Here is a 24,253-nt window from a genome sequence, read left to right as displayed (position 1 = left end):
TGACTTGGAAATATTTCGCCGTTAGATCAAAATCCTGGAACTCTACCTAACAGCACTGTGGGAATACCTTCACCTCATGGAATGTAGCGGTTCAAGTAGACGGCTCACCACCACATTCTCAAAGGCAACAAATGTTGGTTTAGCTCGTGATGTCCAATACCGAAAAATGAATGAAAATTAAGTCTGTATAATGATTTTGAGTACACTTTTTATTTGTCTTTTCTCCTCCAGATTTCTCCCCTGCTCCCTTGAGGGTGCTGATTGATGCTGAGGTGAAGTTCATGGATGCTGGGTGCTCTCTGGTACCCTGACCAAGTGGCATTCTTTATATATAGGCCTAGGCAGTGAATGTTTTCAAGCTGCTTGATCATGGAGGGATACAGAAAACATTTTGTGTCAGCTTGCTGAGTGCAAATTGGCTGCCTCGTTTCGCACATTACAACAGTGATCACACTTTATACCTCAACCAACATCACTGAAAACAGTTTATCTAATCATTCTCATTGCTGTTTGTGGGACATTTCTCTGCACAATTTGGTTGTTGCCTCTCCTACATTACAACAGTGACCACACTTTAAAAGTATTTCATTGGCTGTAAAGCACCTTGGCATGTCCTGATGTCATGAAAGGCGCCATATAAATGCAAGTCTTTCTTTTTCTTTATTAACACCAAGTCCAGTTTGTCTTCACATGAACATATTCGCTAAAACAGATTATCTGGTCATTATCACATTGTTGTTTGTAGGAGCTAGCTGTGCGCAAATTGGCTGCCGCATTTCCTACATTACGACAGTGACCACATTCCAAAAAGTACTTAATTGGCTATAAAGCACTTTGGGACGTCCAGTGGTTTGAAAGGCACTATGTAAATGCAAGTCCTTATTTTTTCTTCTTTCATTTTCCTGCATGGCAGTTAGGAGCAGGAATATGTCTTACCCGCCCCCGCCCCCCCCCCCCCCGCCCCCCCGCCCACTCCCTCCTAACTCAGAAATAATTGGACTAATTGGACCAAAATAAGGCTCAGAATCACGCAGTGTCAGTTATTTACAGTACTTTATTTTCCAATTGCATACACAAAAGTCAGACTTCAATATTATTATTCTTTAATTGCAGCATTCTCAAATAAATTGTTGTGCCGTTTAGTTTGCAGTTAAATATAGAAATTGTCAAAGCAAATCTGACATCATCTGCTTCTGACATGCAAAAAATATGAAAAAAGGTCTGAAATATTTTGAAGAAACATACAGTATAAAAGTATCAGGCGCTTAAAATCTTCCCTGCTTACATCGGTGTCTCAGAATATGCTCAACATACGGAGTACTGTACAGTTAATTTCCTGGATGGTTAATTTGGAGTAATGGCTTCCTTTATAACTGGCTCTCGGTTCAGATAAGTTGCCCAGTAAACTAAATTAAAGATTCCAAAAAGAACAGGAAACACAACCCTGGCCATTTTGTCAATTTTGCTGACGCTGTTGTAAGTCTTTTTACTTTCAGGGGCTTTTTCCTCTGCCTTCATATGCACCGTCGTACTCTTTGAAATACTTGATATGACAGGGTCCTTTGTAATATTGGGGGTGTAGGTCATCCCTCCGATAGCATATGCATTATTCATGTTCTTTGCCAAGGTTTCTTTTTTCTGGAAAACAGCACAATGGTTTAATAATTGCAGAGGTGCCTGTCTCATGATTGTAAAAGTCTCGTGTCTATTGCGTGAAGCTGTCTTAAACACATCAGGTGATACAACTGAGATCTGGAGCCTCAGGCGCTACACTTGATTTGTCATGTAGGCATAACATGTGCAGCTGATTAACCCAAATTGAGTAAAACAGCGTCAAATCACAACTGAAACAAGAGGCAATGCACCAATCAGCAAACAGGAATGCAGAATACCAACCGCAAAGTTGAAAAACTATGAAAATGATCAGTCAACAAACAGCCGCCAATATTTTTTAAAAATAGCAATTAAATTGCTCACGATATTTTTTGTAAAACTCTTCAGCTACCTTCTTGGTTACTCCCTGTGGTGAAACACTGAGGGGCGGACCCTGAGGGGCGACCCTGTTCTTCCGTCGAAAACAGGCGCGGAGTTGGCCAAGGGCCCACACAATCTGCCACTTGGTGCCAGCGTGAAGGCCAGGCCATTTTGTGGCTCAAGGAGCCTGCGGATGACTGCAGCTTACACCTTCTAGTTGGGTGGGTAATCAGCTGAGCCGGTTGCAGGAACGGGTGTGAGAAGCAGGTGGGGAGGGGGAGAGAAGCGGGGCGCAGTCTCCAGGGGGGAAGGTGTGGAAGTCCTTCAACAGGCCATCATAAAAACCTGGGATATTTTTCTGAGTGGTCACCAGCAGTGGCCATTCATACCTGAAGATCACAATTTAGGGTCCTACGGCTGATATAGGCCTGATTCACAATTATTAATCAGCCTTATGCCTGTCTCAGCCGGGGGGATGGGGCTACTCAACCATTTACAGACCCGTCTGAAAATTTCAACAGTAGGGAATTGGGCATAGATAGTACCTGAGGTACCTCTCCCAAAATCCCATTGCTGACCGTCCATTTTTCAGGGAAGATCACCCCATTTAGTGATGGAATTAAGGTTTGTATCATGGTAAAGACATTTTTAAAAATTTCTAAATTTACAACAAAATGATTAAATTTACCTATACAGCAGCATTTTGTATGTGAGCAAAATATCTCTAACAATATCTTCTATTGGGAGGCCTGAGCTGTCTACGAAATCTAGGCAGCTTGGGGGCTTTACAGTTATCACCATCAGCGATGTGAACAGGGTTAGCAAGACTCTAGTCTGCAACTCCTAGTGCCGACAGCTCCCAAGGGCTTTGGGAGTGGAGCCTAAGGTCTGCGCCAAAAAGATCGGGTTGCCAGGGTAACGAGGGACACACTGCGGGCTGAGGCTGGAAACTGAAACATACAACACATTCTGGCCAGCTCACAGCAACCAGCACAAGCATCTTGCACATTGCAGCAACTTACCAGCATTAAATTATTAAAGAGTTTATGCCAAAAGTCTATCTCCCCCTCTGCCCACACACCCCCCCCCCCAATTCTATAATGATTCTATAATGTATATTTTTCACTGTTCATTAATGATATATGTATCCAACATTGTCTGCATTCAATTTTGTTAGCGATTAACGTATTTAATGCTATGATTTAATGTGTGTGATTCATGAGTATAAAATAGAGAACCCAGGAGAAGCAAAGCTCACGCTCCCTGTGAACAGAACATTAAAACATTCGTGTTAAATCAATATGTCCTTAACAAAACTGCAAGAGTTGGTAATGCTGCATATTACTCACGGTTAATCATATTTGTGTGTTTATGCTAGATTAATTGTAGTCGAATCTCTTACAATGCTTGTCACCTTGTACGGGAGTTAGGAAAAAAACAAGTAAATTCAAAGTCGGCTCATGACACAAATGATCACATTTTATAGTCTCTCGTGGACATTATTTAAAGGTACAACTCTCAACCCATACATGATATGAATCACCTCTGTGGCACACTGCAGGGGGAAATATACCAGCCGTGGAAACTATTTATAAATCTTCAATTCATATCAGGCTCGCAAACAGAACTGTCATAAATGTGTAATTAATTTCCAATGTGTTGTCAAAAAAATGATACTTCACAATGATTACAGGATTGAGTCAGTTCAGATTGATGACTAAAGTACCGGCTAGAAATGGCTGTTGATGATGTTACTGTAAGAACGCTTAACACACTTGCTCTTTCATTTATTTTCACTGGAGCGTTAACCCAGTTAGTCATTGTAAACAGATGAATGCTTCTGTTAAAAGAGCAAGGAAAAGGAATTTGATACAAGTGTGTCAGGGGTTTGTAGAGGTTCAGTGGTGATATCTGTCATGTATTCAACTGTCATTGTAACCCATGTATAAGCTGACCTAAGTTGTACACCCTGAGAACATTGACCACAAGGGGCGAACTTGTGGGAGACACTCCTAACCTGGACTTTCAGGTATAAAAGGGGAAGCTCCACCCACCGTCTGGCTCTTGAGTTCTTAGTAATAAAGGTAACTGGTCACAGAGTGACTTTCTCTCAAGTATGGGCCTCGTGTGCATTTATATTGCATAGTAAGGACATATTATTGGCGACGAGAAACTGGGATTTAAACCACGCAAGCATGGCCACTAGCAGCACAGAAGAGAGGTGCTGTGTTGGTGATGATTGGGACGACTTTATTGAGAGACTACAGCAAAGTTTTGTCACTAAGGAATGGTTGGGACAGGATTCGGCCGACAAACGGTTTGTGGATCCAGAACGTATTCCTGATGAAGGACCTTCTAGCGCCAGAGAAGCCGGCGGACAAGGCGTTCGAAGAGCTCAGTAAGTTGATCGGGGAACACCTTAAACCGGCGAGCAGCATGCACGTGGCGAGACACCGGTTTTACACACACCGGTGGCGAGAAGAGCAAAGCGTTCCAGACTTTGTGGCAGATCTCCGGTGACTGGCGAGCCTATGTAAGTTCCCAGATGCATGCAGAGCGGAGATGCTGCGAGACTTTTTTATTGAGGGTATTGGGCACACTGGGGTTTTCAGGAAACTGACTGAGACCAAAGACTTGACCTTGGAAGCGGAGGCTCTGAAAGCCCAGACAATTCTCTCAGGGGAGGAAGAGACCAGAATGATTTGTGGCAAAAATCTTGATTCAAATGCAGCAAACGACCAGGGAGTCAACATTGTTAACGCAGCACACAGTTCTCTCGGCAGACAAGGGCAATCGGACATGCCCCAGCATGCAGTCGAACCCAAAGGGGGAATTCAACAGAGACAATGGACAGCTGAATGGTGATTCATGCCATCGCAATGGAAAATGCGGCCAGTTATGGGGCCATCAACACCTGTTAATGGTACGCTTAAGGACTATTACAGAAAGAGTCAGAGATGATCGACTAGTAATGGACCTTTTGTTTCCAACAATGGGGCCTCCAGCTCAGAGCTTGCAGGTATCAGCAATATACCTGCAGAAACTGCAACGTTGGCGCGTATGTGCAGGAATCCTGCAGCCAGGTTGATGTACAAGGAGGTCAGGCCCAATGTAAGCCCTACGAGGCCAAATGAATACTGGGGGAAATCGCTGGAAGCTGAAGTTCAGCGAGTTCATGTGGAGCACATATACAGTTCATATACCTGGACGCCACCGATAATGATGAAAGTGCTCTTCAATGGCATCCCAGTATCAATGGAGCTAGACACGGGGGCCAGCTAGTCCCTGATGAGTATCAAACAGTTCAAAAGGTTGTGGGTGTCCAAGGCCAGGAGGCCAAAATTATCGCCGATTGACGCACTGCTGTGGACATATACAAAGGAGATCGTTCCGGTGCTAGGCAGCACCACGGTAGTCGTGACCCACAAAGATTCGGAGAACAGGTTGCCACTCTGGATTGTCCCGGGGGACAGTCCTGCACTGCTGGGGAGGAGTTGGCTTGCTGTCGTGAACTGGAAATGGGGCGATGTCAATGCAATTTCTTCTGTGGAGCGAGTGTCACGCTCACAGGTCCTGGACAAATTTGACTCATTATTTCAACCTGGCATCGGCACTTTCATGGAGACCAAGGTAGTGATTCCTATAAACCAGTGCACCACAAGGTCAGAGCAGTGCCGTATGTGATGCGGGAAAATATAGAATGCAAATTGGACTGCCTGCTGAGGGAAGGCATCATCTCGCTAGTCAAATTCAGTGACTGGGTGAGCCCGATCATGCTGGTGCTCAAGGCGGATGGGTCGGTCAGGATATGTGGCGATTACAAGGCCACCATCAATCGGGTGTCACTCCAAGACCAGTATCCGCTACCGAGAACAGAGGATCTCTTTGCGACGCTATCCGGTGGCAAACTTTTTTCAAAATTGGACCTGACCTCAGCTTACATGACCCAGGAGCTGGCGAGTGAGTTGAAGAAGCTGACCACCATCATGACACACAAGGGGTGGTTTGAGTATAACAGATGTCCGTTATGGATTCGTTCGGCCGCCGCGATCTTTCAGCGAAATATGGAAAGCCACCTCAAATCGATTCCAAAGACAGTGGTTTTTCAAGACGACATCCTCATCACGGGTTGCGATACTGAAGAACACCTCCACAACCTGGAGGAGGTGCTACGCAGACTGGACCAGGTAGGGCTGCGATTAAAAAAGGCGAAGTGCGTCTTCTTAGCTCCAGAGGTAGAATTCCTGGGGTGGAGGATAGCAGCAGACGGGGTCAGACCGACTGCGTCCAAAATGGAAGCGATCCAGAGAGCACCCAGAGAGTAACACGATGGAGCTGCGTTCGTTCCTGTGGCTCCTGAACTATTTTGGTAACTTTCTTCCCAAATTGAGCACGCTGTTAGAGCCGCTACATGTGCTCCTACGCAAAGTTCGCGATTTGGTCTGGGGGACAGCCAAGAAAGGGCTTTTGATAGAGCACGCAACTTGTTGTGCTCCAACAAACTGTTAACATTATATAACCTGTGTAAGAAACTAGTTTTAACGTGTGATGCGTCATCCTATGGGGTCGGATGTGTGCCAATGGTCAGTTACAGCTGGTAGCTTATGCCTCCAGAAGTCTGTCCCAGGCAGAAAGGGGCTATGGGATGGTAGAAAAGAAAGAGCTAGCATGTGTATATGCAGTGAAAAAAATGCACCAGTACCTGTTTGGCAGGAAATTTGAGCTGGAGACAGATCACAAACCCCTAACGCCCCTTTTGGCCGACAACAAGGCCATAAATGCGAATGCATCGGCCCGCATACAGAGGTGGGCACTTACATTAGCCACCTATGACTACACAATTCAGCACAGACCGGGCACTGAAAACTGTGCCGATGCACTCAGCAGGCTCCCACTAGCCATCACTGAGGGGGCAGCTGAGCATGATGCTGAGATGGTCATGGCTGTTGAAGCTTTCGAAAGCAAAGGCTCACCTGTGACAGCCCGTCAGATTAAAGTCTGGACAAATAAAGACCCGCTACTGTCTTTAGTTGAGAAATGTGTCCTGAATGGGGACTGGGCAGCCACGTACAGGGCATGCCTTGAGGAGTTTAAACCATTTCATAGGCGCAAGGATGAACTTTCGATTCAGGCCAATTGCCTACTGTGGGGAAACCGAGTAGTCATGCCCCAGATGGGCAGAGAGGTGTTTATCAGAGAACTTCACAATGAGCACCCGGGCATTGTCATGATGAAAGCAATTGCCAGGTCACACATTTGGTGGCCAGGGATAGATGCAGACTTGGAACTTTGTGTTCGCAGGCGCAACACGTGTGCTCAGCTGGGCAATGCACTCAGGGAAGCCCCCCTTAGCCCCTGGTCCTGGCCCGCCAGGCCATGGTCATGCATCCATGTGAACTACGCAGGTCCTTTCATGGGAAAAATGTTTTTGGTTGTAGTAGACGCCTACTCCAAATGGATTGAGTGTGCCATTTTAAATTCAAGCACATCCTCTGCCATGGTAGAAAGTCCACGGGCAATGTTCGCCACCCATGGTCTACTGGACGTCTTGGTCAGCGACAATGGCCCGTGCTTCACAAGCACTGAATTCCAGGACTTCATGGTAGGCAATGGAATCAACCATGTCAGAACGGCACCATTCAAGCCGGCCTCTAACGGCCAGGTGGAACGAGCAGTGCAGATAATCAAACAAGGGATGCTCAGAATCCAAGGGGGTTCCCTATAAAGCCACTTATCACACCTCCTGTTGGCCAATAGATCCCGACCACACTCGCTCACAGGGGTTCCACCCGCAGAGCTGCTCATGAAAAGGACGCTCAAAACCAGATTATCCCTTATACATCCGACTATGAAAAAAATTGTTGAGAGCAGGCGTCAGTCACAATGTGACTACCATGACAGGAATGCGAGGGCGCGATGTATTGATGTCAATGACCCTGTTTTTGTCCTTAATTACACTGCAGGGCCCAAATGGCTTGCAGGCACTGTGATTGCCAAAGAGGGGAATAGGGTTTTGGTGGTTCAACTTACCAATGGACAAATCTGCCACAAACACGTGGATCAAACTAAAAGGAGGTTCAGCAACCCCATAGAAGAAGCAGAGGAAGAACACGACGTAGAGTTTACTCTACCACAAGTGACCGAACACCGGAACCAAGTGGAGGAGTGCCCAGTCACTGTGGGCAGTTCGGACAGGCCTGAGGCACCGCAAACAGCAGACACTCAGGCCAGCGCCCAACAACCGGAGCCCCAACTCAGGCGCTCTACAAGGGAGCGTAAACCACCAGAGAGACTTAACCTGTGATCCCAATAAGACTTTGCGGGGGAGGTGATGTCATGGATTCAACTGTCATTGTAACCCATGTATAAGCTGACCTAAGTTGTACACCTTGAGAACACTGACCACAAGGGGTGAACTTGTGGGAGACACTCCTAACCTGGACTTTCAGGTATAAAAGGGGAAGCTCCACCCACCATCTGGCTCTTGAGTTCTTGGTAATAAAGGTAACTGGTCACAGAGTGACTTTCTCTCAAGTATGGGCCTTGTGTGCATTTATACTGTAAAGTAAGGACATATTAATATCAATTTGCTGTCCCTAGTCTCTGATAGGCCGGTTACATTGTTGTTTCCTTTCTCAGTGCCATGTGTTTTTTTTAAAATGGGCAGCATCACAAAAAAACGGAAATATAACTCGCCAGCTGGTCAAATCGTTCTGTGGAATGCAAAAAAGACTAAACAAAATTTCAGAGATTATGAAAGAAAATTGATAAAATTGATCCAAGCAAATTGTTCACTGTGTGAAGGCTTCAACTACAGGGGACATATGTTCAAAATAAAATGAAGCAGTTGAGAATAAGGAGCAAAGTTAGATAGGACAATTTTTGGCCAAAGGGTAATAGAGTTGTGAAATAAATTACCAAGAAACAGACAGTATAAATGGATTCAACAGGCAATTAGATATGTGTCTGATGAAGGGAGAAATTGAGGAATGTGGGTCAGAAGGTAGGTTGATCTCTTAAAACAAAAGTGGCAAATTTGTTGGGTCTAATGTCCTTTTCATGTTCTTAAATATTCTTCATGATTTACATTCTTGTTTAGCTTGTCAAAAGAAGATTAAGAGAATGTCGCAGTATTTATACTGAGCAAGGGAGCGATATACATATATAAGAGATACTATAGCTGATACTGTGATAAGTCTGTCGTACTTAAATGAAATCACAACAGGGGAATGAGACGCTTAATTAAAATTAACAGCTGCTTTATCTGCAGATTGACTCAACTTGTTTCAGTAACTCAAATATATAATTACAATTTCCACAAATGGTTGAAATATCACCGGAACAAAATATTATTTTGCCATACATCATTTTTCTAATTTCAGTTCGGTGCAGAAAGTTATTTATGATACAATTTAACATTAACACACATTGTCATCTCCTCATTCAACATCTGCACACATATATACATGTTTCCAGTCAAAGTCACTGGATAGTCAGCTGGTTTTTTTTCTTCCGAGGAATGTAGGAACAGGAGTAGGCCATTCAGCCCCTCGAGCCTATGCCACCATTGAGTGAGATCATGGCTGATCTGTTACCTAACTCCATATTCCTACCTTTGGATCATATCCCTTAATACCTTTGGTTAACAAAAGTCTATCTATCTCTGATTTTAAATTAATAATTGAACTAGCATCAACTGCTGATTGCAGAAGAGAGTTCCAATCTTCTGCCACCCTTTGCGTGTAGAAGTGTTTCCTAACTTCACTTCTGAAAGGCCTGAATCTAAGTTTTAGCACTGAAACCAATTGTTACACACTCTACCACTACCCCAGCTGAGATTAGTGAACTAAGCAAATATTAGAGATTGAACCAGGTCCAGGTCTACGTGACTTAGCACCACATTAGTTGGTGCATTTATCCAGTGAGCCATTGTCGGACTTTAAATCCTTAATAAAATGCATGATGCTTCTCTAAATGATGAGACAAAAGCAGGGAATGTGCTTGGTTCTGTTGCAAGAGCTTGCAAAAAAATACAACAGTAACCTGGAGGGACTTGTTCTCTGTTGAGCACACTTAACTATCCTACCGAGGCATTATACTCAATGAGAAGTGAGAGAAATATTCTGGGGCAAAGTATATTACTTCCATCCTGTTACTAAATTAGGATTGAACCATCATCATCTTAGACAGTCCCTCGAAATGAGGATGACTTGCTTCCACGCCAAAAAGGGATGAGTTCACAGGTGTTTCAATGAAGGACATAATATTCCAGATCCCGAACTACATCTTGAAGGGTGGAAGATGCCTGTGCGTGGATTTTTTTAACGTGGGGTGGCCGTTGCACCCCAGCCACCACACGGGCTTGACAGAGCTAGGTCTTGGTCCAATGGCAAGGATTAACCAGGACGACTGGAGACCAGTTATGCTGCACTGGACCCAGTGCGCACACATATCGCAGTGTGGGCTTGAACCACAGTTGGTAGAGCAATCGCAAATTAAGAACACAAAATGATACAATACACTGTGCAATATTGTTATAAGGAGTTTGCTATGAATGCCTTCTGGAGTAGACTGCACCTTTATCCCTGAACTAACACTACCAAACAGATTCATTGTTTGTTTAACTCATTGCTCTTTGTGAGAGCTTGCTGTGCACAACTGGCTGCTGTGTTTCCCTACATAACAACAATGACTGCACTCCAAAAGTAATCCACTGACTGTGAAGCACTTTGGGATGTCCTGAGGTGATGAAAAACACTACGTAAATGCAATTTATTTCTTAAAATGAAACAATTCTGTGACTATAATGCCACATTCTGTTTATTGGATTAGTTCAGTGTTTCTACTGTGACTAAAAACTATCAAATAGTAGGATAAAGTTCAACTCCTTTTCTGCTGCCATGACTTTTCCATAGCTTAAATGTTCATAGCCAGCCTGGGAACCATCGATAAACAAAGATTAAAAAATCTCTCTTTCTCCCTTTCCGGTCCTATCGCCACCAAGAATGCCTCAACCATAACGTCTTGCTTGTTCCGCCACCCTTCCGCTCCCTGGTGGTTCCGCCCTGCCTGGAACCCACTCTGTTGTTCCATTCTAGGCCTCCACTCCTTAGCCTGTGAGTGACGCTTTGGCAAACGTGGCAAGTTACACGCTAAAACTTCTTACCTTAGATTGAAAGGCTTCCATCGCTTTTTTCCCATCCCATGCCCAGCTTCGTTTAGTGAAGTAGTTCACTGTCGCAAACTCGATCAGCGCAGAAAAGACAAATGCATAACACACAGCTATGAACCAGTCCATTGCAGTGGCGTAAGCTACTTTCGGCAAAGAGTTTCTTGCACTGATGCTCAATGTTGTCATTGTCAGCACAGTGGTGACACCTGAAGAAAAAAAGAGCATAGGAGCAACATCAACAACAACGAGAACAACTTAAAAAAAAATAATTCATGTTATGTGATCATTGCTGGCAAGGCCAGCCTTTATTGCCCATCCCTAATTGCCCTTGAGAAGGTGGTGGTGAGCCGCCTTCTTAAACCGCTACAGTCCATGTGGTGAAGGCGCTCCCACAGAGCTGTTAGGGAGGGAGTTTTAGGATTTTGACCCAGTGACGATGAAGGAACGGCGATATATTTCCAAGTCGGGATGGTGTGCTTATATTTATATAGCGCCTTTAACGTAGTAAAGCATTCCAAGGCACTTCACAGGGGTGTTATTAGTCAAAATTTGATACCAAGCCACACAACAGTCTTCACTGCAGTTCAGTTTACAATGAACAGTGGAAAAGCAAAGAATTTCAAAATCTTTAAATGTCTATTCAGAATAATTAACAAGGATGGAAAATACTTTATTTAAAGATAGATTTTTAATTGGCCCGTGTTTTACGGCCCTACGGTTGCGTCCGAGGTGCCTACTTGACAGATCCAATGCATCCCTGGGAAATAGACATCCGGGACGGAGAGTTGGGCTATTTGCTTCCAACTTCTGCCAAGCGAATCATAGAATCCTAGAAATTTACAGCACGGAAGGAGGCCATTTCGGCCCATCGTGTCCGTGCCCGTGAAATTCTTATGATGTGAGGCCTGCATTTACCAGCATAAGAGTTTTAAAAAACATAACATTAACATTTTATCAATCATTTATACATTAAAAACCCTATGCAATAAGGTAAGTTTATTTTTAGCCCCTTTAAAACATGTAATTTATTTTTCATAAATATTAATTAAATGCCATTTTAATTAATTTTAAAATCGCAATTTTTAAAAATTTATTTGAAGTGTAGATGTATTTTTGGGGTATTCCAATTCATATTTATTTGGTTTCCGTATATACGGAATTCCCATCAATATGAATATGGATTTCCTTCTTTTATGGATTAACTGGCCCACGTGATCCCACCGGCACCCCTGAGATACCTCTGTGGGCTCTACCCGCAGGTGTCCGGAGAGGCCCACGACCGCGAATCTCCGTACCTCCTGGACCACCAGGTACACGGACATTTTATTTGTGGACCGGAGGCATTAACCACGGGAAGCCTCCAACTGCAAGTTCAGGGGCATTATTTTGCCAATTCTCTCCCCTCCTCTCCTGGAGGTGTTGGTTTTTTCTTACGGTTCAGTCCCATTGGCTCGACTTTCTCTCACATACCTCACCCAAAGTGCAAGGTAGTGTTGATAGGCTATTCGATCTCAGGGTATATTGTAGCTCAGCCAATCACCTCCTCACCTGATAGCCATTGAAGGCACTTGCTTTCAGATAACAGTCAGGAATGGAAACTATTTAATATCCCTCTCCTTATCTAAGCCAGCGACACTGAGTTCAATTATTTTGTCCAACAGATCAGCTAACTCAAAACTCAAAAGTTGGGGTTGAAGATGGAATGTTCCTAGTCTGTACAGTTCAGCTAGTTGCTGTATTAACTCACTGAATCATGAAGGAAGCTCGAAAATATTGTTTTTGAAATGCAAACTGCAAACATCATTGACTGTCTGACAGGACTTGAATACATTTGCTCTGATATTGATTCATCTGTACAATGTATTTTACTGGACTGCTGGCTAATACTACCAATCATTTTGGGTGTGGAAATATGCTTCAGGTCACTAAGCACAGAAACCTATTTTGTTCTGTTTCCGACAGAACAGTTCATTTCTAATTCTTTCGTACTACTTGCAATTTAATTTTTCATGAGGATATAATATGTTTTTATTAAAAAGCCATTTTGTTTTGTGTCAGGCATGCCTGGGGTGTAATTCTATAATGGAATATTAGAAACACGGCTCACGATTTAATAATTCCTATTAAAAGTTATTTGTTTGAATGTTGCATATAACAATAATTGAATGGGTTTTATACTGTAATGAAATGATAGCGATATCACACAAAGGTTCAACAAAGAAATTCATCATTTTTCCATCAACAACTTGCATTTATATAGTGCCTTTGGCATGGTAAAACATCCTAAGGTGTCCCAATGCCCCATACTGATTGAGAAATAACGGAGAAAATAGAGTTTCTACCGCGAACATCCAATAGTGAATAGTCATTAATAGTCATGTCTGATTGCTGAGTGATACAGCTAGATCCTGATTTCATGAGAGGTGATCTTATCGAAAGTTATAATATAATGAGAGGGCTCAACAATGTGGATGCAGAGAGGATATTTCCACTCATAGGAGAAAGTGAGATGAGGAGACATTTCTTCTCTCAGAGGTTGTAAATCTATGGCCCAGAGAGCTGTGGAGGCTGGGTCATTGAACATATTTAAGGCGGAGATAGACATACTTTTGAGCGATAAGGGAGTAAAGGATTATGGGGAGCAGAAAGGGAAGTGGAACTGAGTCCATGATCAGATCAGCCATGATCTTATTGAAGAGCAGAGCAGGCTCGAGGGGCCAAATGGCTACTCCTGCTCCTACTTCTTATGTTCTTATCTTATGTGAGTTATCAGAAACAGTTGTTAATCTCACCCAGTTCCATGACTGAGAACACATTCAACTGCATTGGTATTGAAACCCAGCCACTGGCAACAATCTCAAGGTGGAAGCATTAAAATCTAAACCAATGTGCTTTCGGTATATACGGAGGTACACAGCATGTCACTCAAGAGCTAGACTACCCCCTACACTGCTGGAGGCACAGTGCCACCAACAACAAATGAAACTAGCTCCAGTCAGTGGTGTTGGATGCCGCCATATTACAAATGGTTGTGTCAGTTTTGACTGTTGGTAATCTGGAATCTAGTCCATTTAAATTATGGCTGGTTTGCTGAGAATTGGCACTAGCACTAATAAAGCTTAATCAATCTCAATCAAGTGCCATCTGTGGCTCAGTGGGTAGTACACTTGCCTCTGAATCATAAGGTTGTGGGTTCAATTTCCATTCCAGAACCTTAAGCACATAAATCTAGGCTGACACACCATTGCAGTGCAGAGGGTGTGTTGCACTGTCCGAGGTGCCGTCTTTTGCATGAGATGTTAAACCGAGGCCCCATATGCTCTCTTAGGTGGACGTAATAGATCTCGTGGCACTATTTCGAAGAAGAATAAAAAAATTATCCCCTATATCCTGACCAATATTTATCCCTCAACCAACATCACTATAACAGATTATCTTGTCATTATCACATTGCTGTTTGTAGGAGTTTGCTGTGCGCATATTGGCTGCCGCATTTCCCACATTACAAGTGACTACACTCCAAAAAAGTACTTCATTTGCTGTAAAGCACTTTGAGATGTCCAGTGGTCATGAAAGGTGTTGTAGAAATGTAAGTCTTTCTTGTTTTTATTTTGGACTTATATTTACTCTGTACAGCCACCAGAGGGCTCTTCCCCTGGAGTCCCAAGGGATCCCATAATCCCTTGGGAGCACAGGTATTTAAGGAGGCTTCACAGTTTAGAGAGAGACACTGGAGACCTGCAGTAAAAGACTAAGGTCACACTTTACTTTGAGCTCACAGTGTTCAGTCTGACTCTTTCTCCATACACAACAACTGGCGACGAGATACAGATAGCGAACCCAAAGATGCAGAGAACAGTGGGCATCCTGGAGAAATTTTCAGAAGAAGATGATTGGGAAACTTTTGTGGAGCGACTCGACCAATACTTCGTGGCCAACGAGCTAGATGGGGAAGGGAGCGCTGCCAAACGAAAGGCGATCCTCCTCACCGTCTGTGGGGCACCAACGTATGGCCTCATGAAGAATCTGCTCACTCCAGCGAAAGCAACGGAGAAATCGTACAACGATTTGTGCACACTGGTCCAAGAGCATTTGAACACGAAGGAAAGCGTTCTGATGGCGAGGTACCAGTTCTACACCTACAAAAGCTCTGAAGGCCAGGAAGTGGCGAGTTATGTCGCCGAGCTAAGACGCCTTGCAGGACATTACAAATTTGAAGGACATTTGGAGCACATGCTCAGAGACTTTTTCATACTTGGCATTGGCCACGAAACCATACTTCGCAAACTTTTGACTGCAGAGACCCCAACCTTGAGTAAGGCCATAGCAATAGCCCAGGCGTTCATTGCCACCAGTGACAATACGAAGAAAATCTCTCAGCACACAAGTGCTGCTACAAGTACTGTGAACAAATTGATGTTGTTTTCAAATCGTAACATACAGGGCAGGTCACACATACCTGCAGCTGCATGTCTGCAGATGACTCAGAGTCCACCATCAAGGGTGATGAATGCAAGGCCATTAACACCTTGTTGGCGCTGCGGGGGTGATCATCGTTTCCATTCATGCCGAATCAAAGAGTATGTTTGCAAGGGCTGTGGAACAATGCCAACAAGTGTGCAGGCGAGCTGAAAAGCTGTTAAACCTGCAAACCACCATGTTGCAGAGGAGGACAGTTCCACGGAGGATCACGACGAACTAGAGCCTCAGATCAAGAAGGCAGAGGTACATGGGGTGCACACATTTACTATGAATTGTCCCCCGATTATGCTGAATGTTAAACTAACTGCACTCCCAGTTTGAATAGAGCTGGACATGGGCGCAAGCCAGTCCATCGTGGGCAAAAAGATTTTCGAAAGGTTGTGGTAAAACAAGACCTCAAGGCCAGTCTTAACTCCAGTTCGCACGAAACTAATAACTTATACAAAAGAACTGATTCCTGTAATCGGCAGTGCAACCGTAAAGGTCTCGTACGATGGAGCGGTGCACAAGCTACCACTCTGGGTGGTACCGGGCGATGGTCCTACTCTGCTTGGCAGGAACTGGCTGGGAAAGATACGCTGGAACTGGGACAATATCCGAGTGTTATCGCCCGCGACGACACTTCGTGTGTCCAGGTCTTAAACAAATTTCCTCCGCTGTTCGAACCAGGCATCGGGAAATTCCAAGGAGCAAAAGTGCAGATCCACCTAATTCCGGGGGCGCGACCCATCCATCACAAGGCGAGAGCAGTACCGTACATGTTGAGAGAAAGGGGAGAGATCGAGCTAGACTGGCTGCAAAGAGAGGGCATCATTGCACCGAGCGAGTGCAGCGAGTGGGCCAATCCTATTGTCCCAGTCCTCAAGGGAGACGGTATCATCAGAATTTGTGGCGATTACAAAGTAACTATCAATTGTTTCTCCCTGCAGGATCAATATCCACTAACAAAGGCCGACGACCTCTTTGCAACAGGAGGAAAGACGTTCATGATGCTGGATCTGACTTCAGCCTACATGACGCAGGAACTGGCCCTCACCTGCATCAACACACATAAAGGTCTTTTTGTTTGTAACAGATGCCCGTTTAGAATCCGATCAGCGGCGGCGATATTGCAGAGAAACATGGAAGGTTTACTGAAGTCAGTCCCGCACACTGTGGTCTTCCAGGACGACATCTTGGTCACAGGTTGGAACACAGTCGAGCACCGGCAGAACCTGGAGGAGGTTCTTAGTTGACTCAACCGCGTGGGGCTCAGGTTAAAATGCTTGAAGTGCATTTTCCTGGCGCCTGAAGTGGAGTTCTTGGGAAGGAGGATTGCGGCGGATGGCATCAGGCCCACCTTTGCGAAGACAGAGGCAATCGAGAACGCACCGAGGCCACAGAACATTACGGAGCTGCGGTCATTTCTGGAACTCTTGAACTACTTTGGTAACTTCTTCCCAGGTCTCAGCACACTGCTAGAACCACTACATGTCTTAGTGTGAAAAGGGGGCGAATGGGTTTGGGGCAAAAGCCAAGAAAATGCCTTTGTAAAAGCGAGAAAATTGTTATGCTCAAATTACTTGTGTTGTATGATCCATGTAAGCGTTTGGTACTAGCACGTGATGCGTCGTCATATGGCGTCGGGTGTGTATTGCAACAAGCTAATGATTTCGGGAAACTGCAACTGATTGCTTATGCATCCAGGAGTCTGTCTAAGGCTGAGAGAGCCTACAGCATGATTGAAAAAGAAGCATTAGCGTGTGTCTATGGGGTAAAGAAAATGCATCAATACCTGTTTGGGCTAAAATTCGAATTGGAAACTGACCATAAGCCACTTATATCCCTGTTTTCCGAGAGTAAAGGGATAAATACCAATGCATCAGCCCGCATCCAGAGATGAGCGCTCATGTTGTCCACATACAACTATGCCATCCACCTCAGGAAAAGCATAGAAAACTGCACCGATGCTCTCAGTAAGCTGCCAGTGCCCACCATAGAGGTGGAATTGGCGGAGCCCGCAGATCTAGCCATGATTATGGAAGCATTTGAGAGTGAGCATTCACCCGTCACTGCCTGGCAGATCAAAACCTAGAAAAGCCAGAACCCCTTATTATCTCTAGTCAAAAGCTGGTCCAGTGTCCCAGTGGAAATGTAGGAAGAGATAAAGCCGTTCCAGCGGCACAAAGATGAAATGTCTATACAGGCAGACTGCCTTCTCTGAGGCAATTGAGTAGTGGTCCCCAAGAAGGGCAGAGACACCTTCATCAATGACCTCCACAATACCCACCCAAGCATCGTAATAATGTGGATAAATGTGAGGTTATCCACTTTGGGGGCAAAAACACGAAGGCAGATTAGTATCTGAATGGCGGCAGATTAGGAAAAGGGGAGGTGCAACGAGATCTGGGTGTCATGGTACATCAGTCATTGAAAGTTGGCATGCAGGTACAGCAGGCGGTGAAGAAGGCAAATGGTATGTTGGCCTTCATAGCTAGGGGATTTGAGTATAGGAGCAGGGAGGTCTTACTGCAGTTGTACAGGGCCTTGGTGAGGCCTCACCTGGAATATTGTGTTCAGTTTTGGTCTCCTAGTCTGAGGAAGGACATTCTTGCTATTGAGGGAGTGCAGCGAAGGTTCACCAGATTGATTCCCAGGATGGAAGGACTGACATGAGGAGAGACTGGATCGACTGGGCCTGTATTCCCTGGAATTTAGAAGGATGAGAGGGGATCTCATAGAAATATATAAAATTCTGACGGGACTGAACAGGTTAGATGCAGGAAGAATGTTCCCGATGTTGGGGATGTCCAGAACCAGGGGACATAGTCTAAGGATAATGGGTAGGCCATTTAGGACTGAGATGAGGAGAAACTTCTTCATTCAGAGGGTTGTTAAACTGTGGAATTCCCAACGCAGAGAATTGTTGATGCGAGTTTGTTCGATATATTCAAGAGGGAGCTAGATATGGCCCTTACGGCTAAGGGGATCAAGGGGTATGGAGAGAAAGCGGGAAAGGAGTATTGAGGTGAGTGATCAGCCATGATCTTATTGAATGGTGGTGCAGGCTCGAAGGGCCAAATGGCCTACTCCTGCACCAATTTTCTATGTTTCTATGTTTCTATGAAAGCGATAGCCAGATCTCACGTGCAGTGGCCCGGTATCGATGCGGACTTAGAGTCCTGCGTTCATAGATGTAATACATGCTCGCAGTTGAGCAATGTACCCAGGGATGCACCGCTAAATTTATGGTCTTGGCCCTCCAAACCATAGTCTAGGGTACACGTCGACTGTGCAGACCCGTTTCTTGGGTAGAATGTTCCTTGTGGTTGTAGACGTGTACTCCAAGTGGATTGAATGCGAGATAATGTCGTCTAGTACGTCCGCTGCCACTACTGAGAACCTGCGGGCCATGTTTGCCACTCACGGCTTACCTGATGTCCAGGTGAGCGACAACGGGACATGTTTTACTAGTGCTGAGTTCAAAGAATTCATGAGCTGTAATGCGATCAAACATGTCACATCTGCCCCGTTTAAACCAGCGTCCAATGGTCAGGCAGAGAAAGCAGTGCAAACCATCAAGCAAGGCTTGAAGAGGTAACTGAAGGCTCACTGCAGACTCGCCTATCCCGCGTCCTGCTTAGCTACTGCACGAGAACCCACTCACTCACTGGGATCCCACCTGCTGAACTGCTCATGAAAAGAGCACTTAAGACAAGGCTCTCGTTAGTTCACCCCGATCTACATGAACAGGTAGAGAGCAGGCGGCTTCAACAAAGTGCATACCATGATAGCGCAAATGTGTCACGCGAGATTGAAATCAATGATCCTGTATTTGTATTAAATTATGGACAAGGTCCCAAGTGGCTTCCCAGCACTGTCATGGCCAAAGATGGGAGCAGGGAGTTTCGGGTCAAACTTCCAAATGGACTCATTCACCAGAAACAATTGGACCAAATCAAACTCAGATTCACAGACTATCGTGAGCAACCCACCTTGGACCCTACCTTTTTTGATCCCCCAACACACACACCAGTGGCAACCGGCACCACGGTTGACCACGAAGCAGAACTCTTCATCCACAGCCGCCCAGCAGGGCCCATCACACCATGCAGCCCAGCAAGGCCAGCTGCACAGCAGCCCAGCGAGGGCCCAACAAATGATTCAACAACACCAGCTTTCACACCAAGACGATCAACCAGGGCAAGAAGGGCCCCAGATCGACTCACATTGTAAATAATTACACTATTGACTTTGCGAGGGGGAGTGTTGTTTTATATATATGGACTTGTATTTACTCTGTACAGCCACCAGAGGGCTCTTCCCCTGGAGTCCCAAGGGATCCCATAATCCCTTGGGAGCACAAGTATTTAAGGAGGCTTCACAGGTTGGAGAGGCACTCTGGAGACCTGCAATAAAAGTCTACAGTCACACTTTACTTTGAGCTCACAGTGTTCAGTCTGACTCTTTCTCCATACACTACAGTGCCCAAGAAGAAGCTGCTTCTTTATGAACACTATGGCCAGCAATGTGGATTTGACATTACTGGCCTGCGCTCACCCTCCCTGGCTGTTGCCGAAGGTCCACAGCCAAAAACTAAAGAAAAGTTGTAACTGAGACTATTAAACAACTGAGCATGTGCACATTTCAGAGTTTTATTTATGCTGTGCAGACCTTTCTCGGATAGAAATGGTACTGCCGGTATTTTTGAATAAAGATAGATTTTTGGAATCTAGGGAAATCAAGGGATATGGAGATCAGGTGGGAAGGTGAGTTGAGGTGGAAGATCAGCCATGATCAACCAAAATCTTATTGAATGCTGGCTTGAAGGGCTCGCAGGGCTGTATGGCTTACAACTGTTCCTAATTGCAGGGTAGAATTCAGAGTGACAGCGGTAGTAAACACACTGAAATTTGAGGCACTTGGGAACATACCGTAAACTATTCAATGTTCAACTTAAAAGAAACAAGATGATCCACAATAAATGCCATTTTAATTAAGCTTGTATGATAAGTGGATTAAATGATGAATGATGAAGCCATGAATAAGTTATGCATAATTTCTTAATAAAAGTAGTTTACCATGTCAGATTCTATTTGTGCACTAGTTCGGCAGCGCTAATTCTGCACTCCTTTGCTCTGGACAAAGCAGCCAAAGTCAAATGGAGCATGAGCCAGAGATATCACTCTAACACTGCCTCCGAGTTCTCTGGCTCACTCTCCCTGCAATCATGGCTCCCTGCTTGGAGTGCAGGCTCACAGAATTAATTAATATGTTTGCAAGTCCCTGAATAGCTCAGTGTGTTTATCAGACCAAAAAAGTCATGGCCCAGAAATGGAGGTCAGATACCTCCGACCTGAAAAATCTCTACGAATCTACTAATGGTACGGGAGGTTCGGACACCTGTATTCCTGGGCCTCTACAGGTATTCCAGGGATGTAAGCGCTTCGCACAAGTCCCTGGGATCATGTGGGCTGACCCAACCAATCAGTCGTAAGAATTTCAAGGGCAGATAGCCCAACTCTCCACCCGCGGAGGCCCTTTACTTCCAGATGCGTGCAATCTGTCAAGCGGATTCTTGGCAGATCGCTTTGCATACCTAAACACGGAACTTGTGGGGCCCCTACTGGCGCATGAGCATCTCGTAAGCGGCATAGGGGCCGTGAATTCAGGGCCCTTATATTCGTTACTGCAAGGCTGATTCCCCAATCAAGCACCTTAACTCACGTGAGATTTTAAATCAGAAAGGTGGTTTTAGTATGTTCATTGCAATTGCAAGCAGAGGCTACACAGAGAACAGGGGTGGAAGTACAAGCTTAAAATTAGAGTTAGACTGTTCAGGGGTAATGTCAAGAAAGACTTCTGCAAACTAAGGCTAGCGGAAGTTTGGAACTCTCTCCATAAAAGAGCTGTTGAGGCGAGTTAAATTGAAAATTTCAAAACTAAGAATGATAGACTTTTGTTAGGCAAAGGATATTGAGGGATATGGAACCAAGGCAGGTGAATGGAATTAAGATACAGATCAGCCATGATCTAATTGAATGGCAGAACAGGCTTGAGGGGCTGAATGGCCTACACTTGCTTCTATGATCCTATTCTGGTATGGTGATGCCAGCAGATGGGTGCCATGCACTCCTGGTGTTGGCTAGCCTGCATTCTTTCATGTCTTCTGCTTTTCTTCTTCCCAAAAGGTAAAGATACAGGGCAATTCCCATGGGAAGCCTCTTGTCCTGTCTGACATGGCTGGGGCGGGGGGAGGGAATGGCAGCCCCACAGAAATGGTACAAACGCAAATGGGACAGTCGGCGTTGACATCAAAAAGAAACAAACAAAACCTGATCAACAAAAATCGAGTCAGAAAGAAGGTACCTGGAAATCCTAGCAATATAGTAGATGGGCATTTATAATTCAATTCTGCTTTTTCCGCAGGGACCCGTACACTGATTTTATACAGTGCAAGTGAGGTGGAAATAATGGGAAATGTGCTGAATGGAGTCCCCATGTCATCATTGGCATGGAGCTGTCTAAAAATGTGGTGTGAGCTTCTCCCACTTGATGGGACTGATGATGAAAAATGGAAGGGGTGCTAATGGGATTGGAGAATCCCATCTAATGGCTCAGAAAATTGCATGAGTCATGATGAGTCAGTGTTCCCAGTGTGGAGCACGTGACCACGTAAACAGAATTTGAGTGCAGAGATCAGCGTGTCTGAACATAAGAACATAAGAATTAGGAACAGGAGTAGGCCATCTAGCCCCTCGAGCCTGCTCCGCCATTCAACAAGATCATGGCTGATCTGGCCGTGGACTCAGCTCCACTTACCCGCCCGCTCCCCATAACCCTTAATTCCCTTATTGGTTAAAAATCTATCTATCTGTGATTTGAATACATTCAATAGCTAGCCTCAACTGCTTCCTTGGGCAGAAAATTCCACAAATTCACAACCCTCTGGGAGAAGAAATTCCTTCTCAACTCAGTTTTAAATTGTCTCCATCGCATTTTGAGGCTATGCCCCCTAGTTCTAGTCTCCCCGACCAGTGGAAACAACCTCTCTGCCTCTATCTTGTCTATCCCTTTCATTATTTTAAATGTTTCTATAAGCTCACCCCTCATCCTTCTGAACTGCAACGAGTAAAGATCCAGTCTACTCAATCTATCATCATAAGGTAACCCCCTCATCTCCGGAATCAGCCAAGTGAATCGTTTCTGTACCCCCTCCAAGGCTAATATATCCTTCCTTAAGTAAGGTGACCAAAACTGCACGCACTACTCCAGGTGCGGCCTCACCAATACCCTGTACAGTTGCAGCAGAACCTCCCTGCTTTTGTACTCCATCCCTTTCGCAATGAAGGCCAACATTCCATTCGCCTTCCTGATTACCTGCTGCACCTGCAAACTAACTTTTTGGGATTCATGTACAAGGAAGATCCCGTCCGAACTGACCCCCGTCCGGACGGAATTCCTCATCAGCGCCAAACCCCGGAACCTCCCTCGGGGGCCGGCGCCTCACAACTTGAGCCGCCTCGGGGAAATCCCCTCCGTGCCTTTCAGTTCCGCGCGGAGGGGTTTCCTGTACGGGCTGCTCCTGCACACCCTCAACTTTGCCATCCTCGCCGGCCGTCCGGACACGCCATGGCGTACCATCTTGCCGTCCGGAGGAGGCGGGGGTCCCCGATGGAGGGCACTCTACGCAGGGGTCCTCCCACTATTCATCGGGGACTTGGCCTGGAGGGTGGTGCACGGAGCAGTGCCGTGCAACAAATTTTTAAGCCGGTTCACGGACTCCCAGGCCGCCTGCAATTTCTGCGGTCTGGAAGAGTCCGTGTTCCATGTTTTTATGGAATGCACAAGGTTGCAGCCCCTGTTTTATTATTTGAAGGGGCTGCTCCTGAAATTCTGGCTGCACTTCAGTCCCACTCTCCTGATCTTTGGGCACCCTGTGCGGAGCGGAGCGGGTAGGTCCGAAGGCCTCCTCGTAGGACTGCTCCTGGGCACGGCCAAGGGTGCCATCAGCCGGTCCAGGCAGCGGGCGGTCGAGGGGGTCGTTCAACCTGACTGCCTGCCTCTCTTCCGCTCTTACATCCGGTCCAGGGTGTCCTTGGAGATGGAGCACGCGGTGTCCACCGGTACGCTCGCGGCCTTCCGCGAGAGGTGGGCACCGGAGGGACTGGAGTGCATCATCACGCCCGGCAACCAAATTTTAATTTGATTTTACGTTTTTAAGTTTAATTTGTTTTAATTGCCGGTGCTTTTAGTGTCCCCCTTCTCTTTTATAGGGGGCACTGGGGAAAATTGTGATTTTAGTGCCCAAAAAAAAACCAAAAAAAGAAAAACACAAAAAAAAAGGGGAAAAAAAAAAAAAAAGGGCCTTGTAAATGTCTGGAGTGTCACCCAGGTCGGGTGGCACCATTTAATGTTTTATGTTTTTGCAGGTGAACTCCAAAAAGAGTTTCATGTACAAGGACCCCCAGGTCCATCTGCACTGCAGCATGTTGTAATTTCTCCCCATTCAAATAATATTCCCTTTTACTGTTTTTTTTCCAAGGTGGATGACCTCACATTTTCCGACATTGTATTCCATTTGCCAAACCTTAGCCCATTCGCTTAACCTATCTAAATCTCTTTGCAGCCTCTCTGTGTCCTCTA

General features: G+C 45.4%; 1 protein-coding gene across 1 annotated transcript in view; it reads right to left on the bottom strand.

The window, feature by feature from the left end:
• Positions 1-1,228: 1,228 nt before the first annotated feature.
• gabra5 (gamma-aminobutyric acid type A receptor subunit alpha5) overlaps positions 1,229-24,253 on the bottom strand; it is a 238,007-nt gene continuing 214,982 nt past the window's right edge. The window contains exons 11-12 of the mRNA XM_070891338.1: positions 11,141-11,352; positions 1,229-1,638 (exon numbers count right to left, since the gene is read on the bottom strand). Coding sequence (XP_070747439.1) covers positions 1,345-1,638; positions 11,141-11,352 — 506 coding nt within the window. The 3' untranslated portion in view covers positions 1,229-1,344. The remainder of the gene's footprint in view (positions 1,639-11,140; positions 11,353-24,253) is intronic.

The sequence above is a fragment of the Pristiophorus japonicus genome, chromosome 10, assembly GCF_044704955.1.
Source record: "Pristiophorus japonicus isolate sPriJap1 chromosome 10, sPriJap1.hap1, whole genome shotgun sequence".
Taxonomy (NCBI): Eukaryota; Metazoa; Chordata; class Chondrichthyes; family Pristiophoridae; genus Pristiophorus; species Pristiophorus japonicus.
The sequence above is the reverse complement of the archived record's forward strand: the minus strand, read 5'-3'. Positions and strand labels throughout refer to the sequence as shown.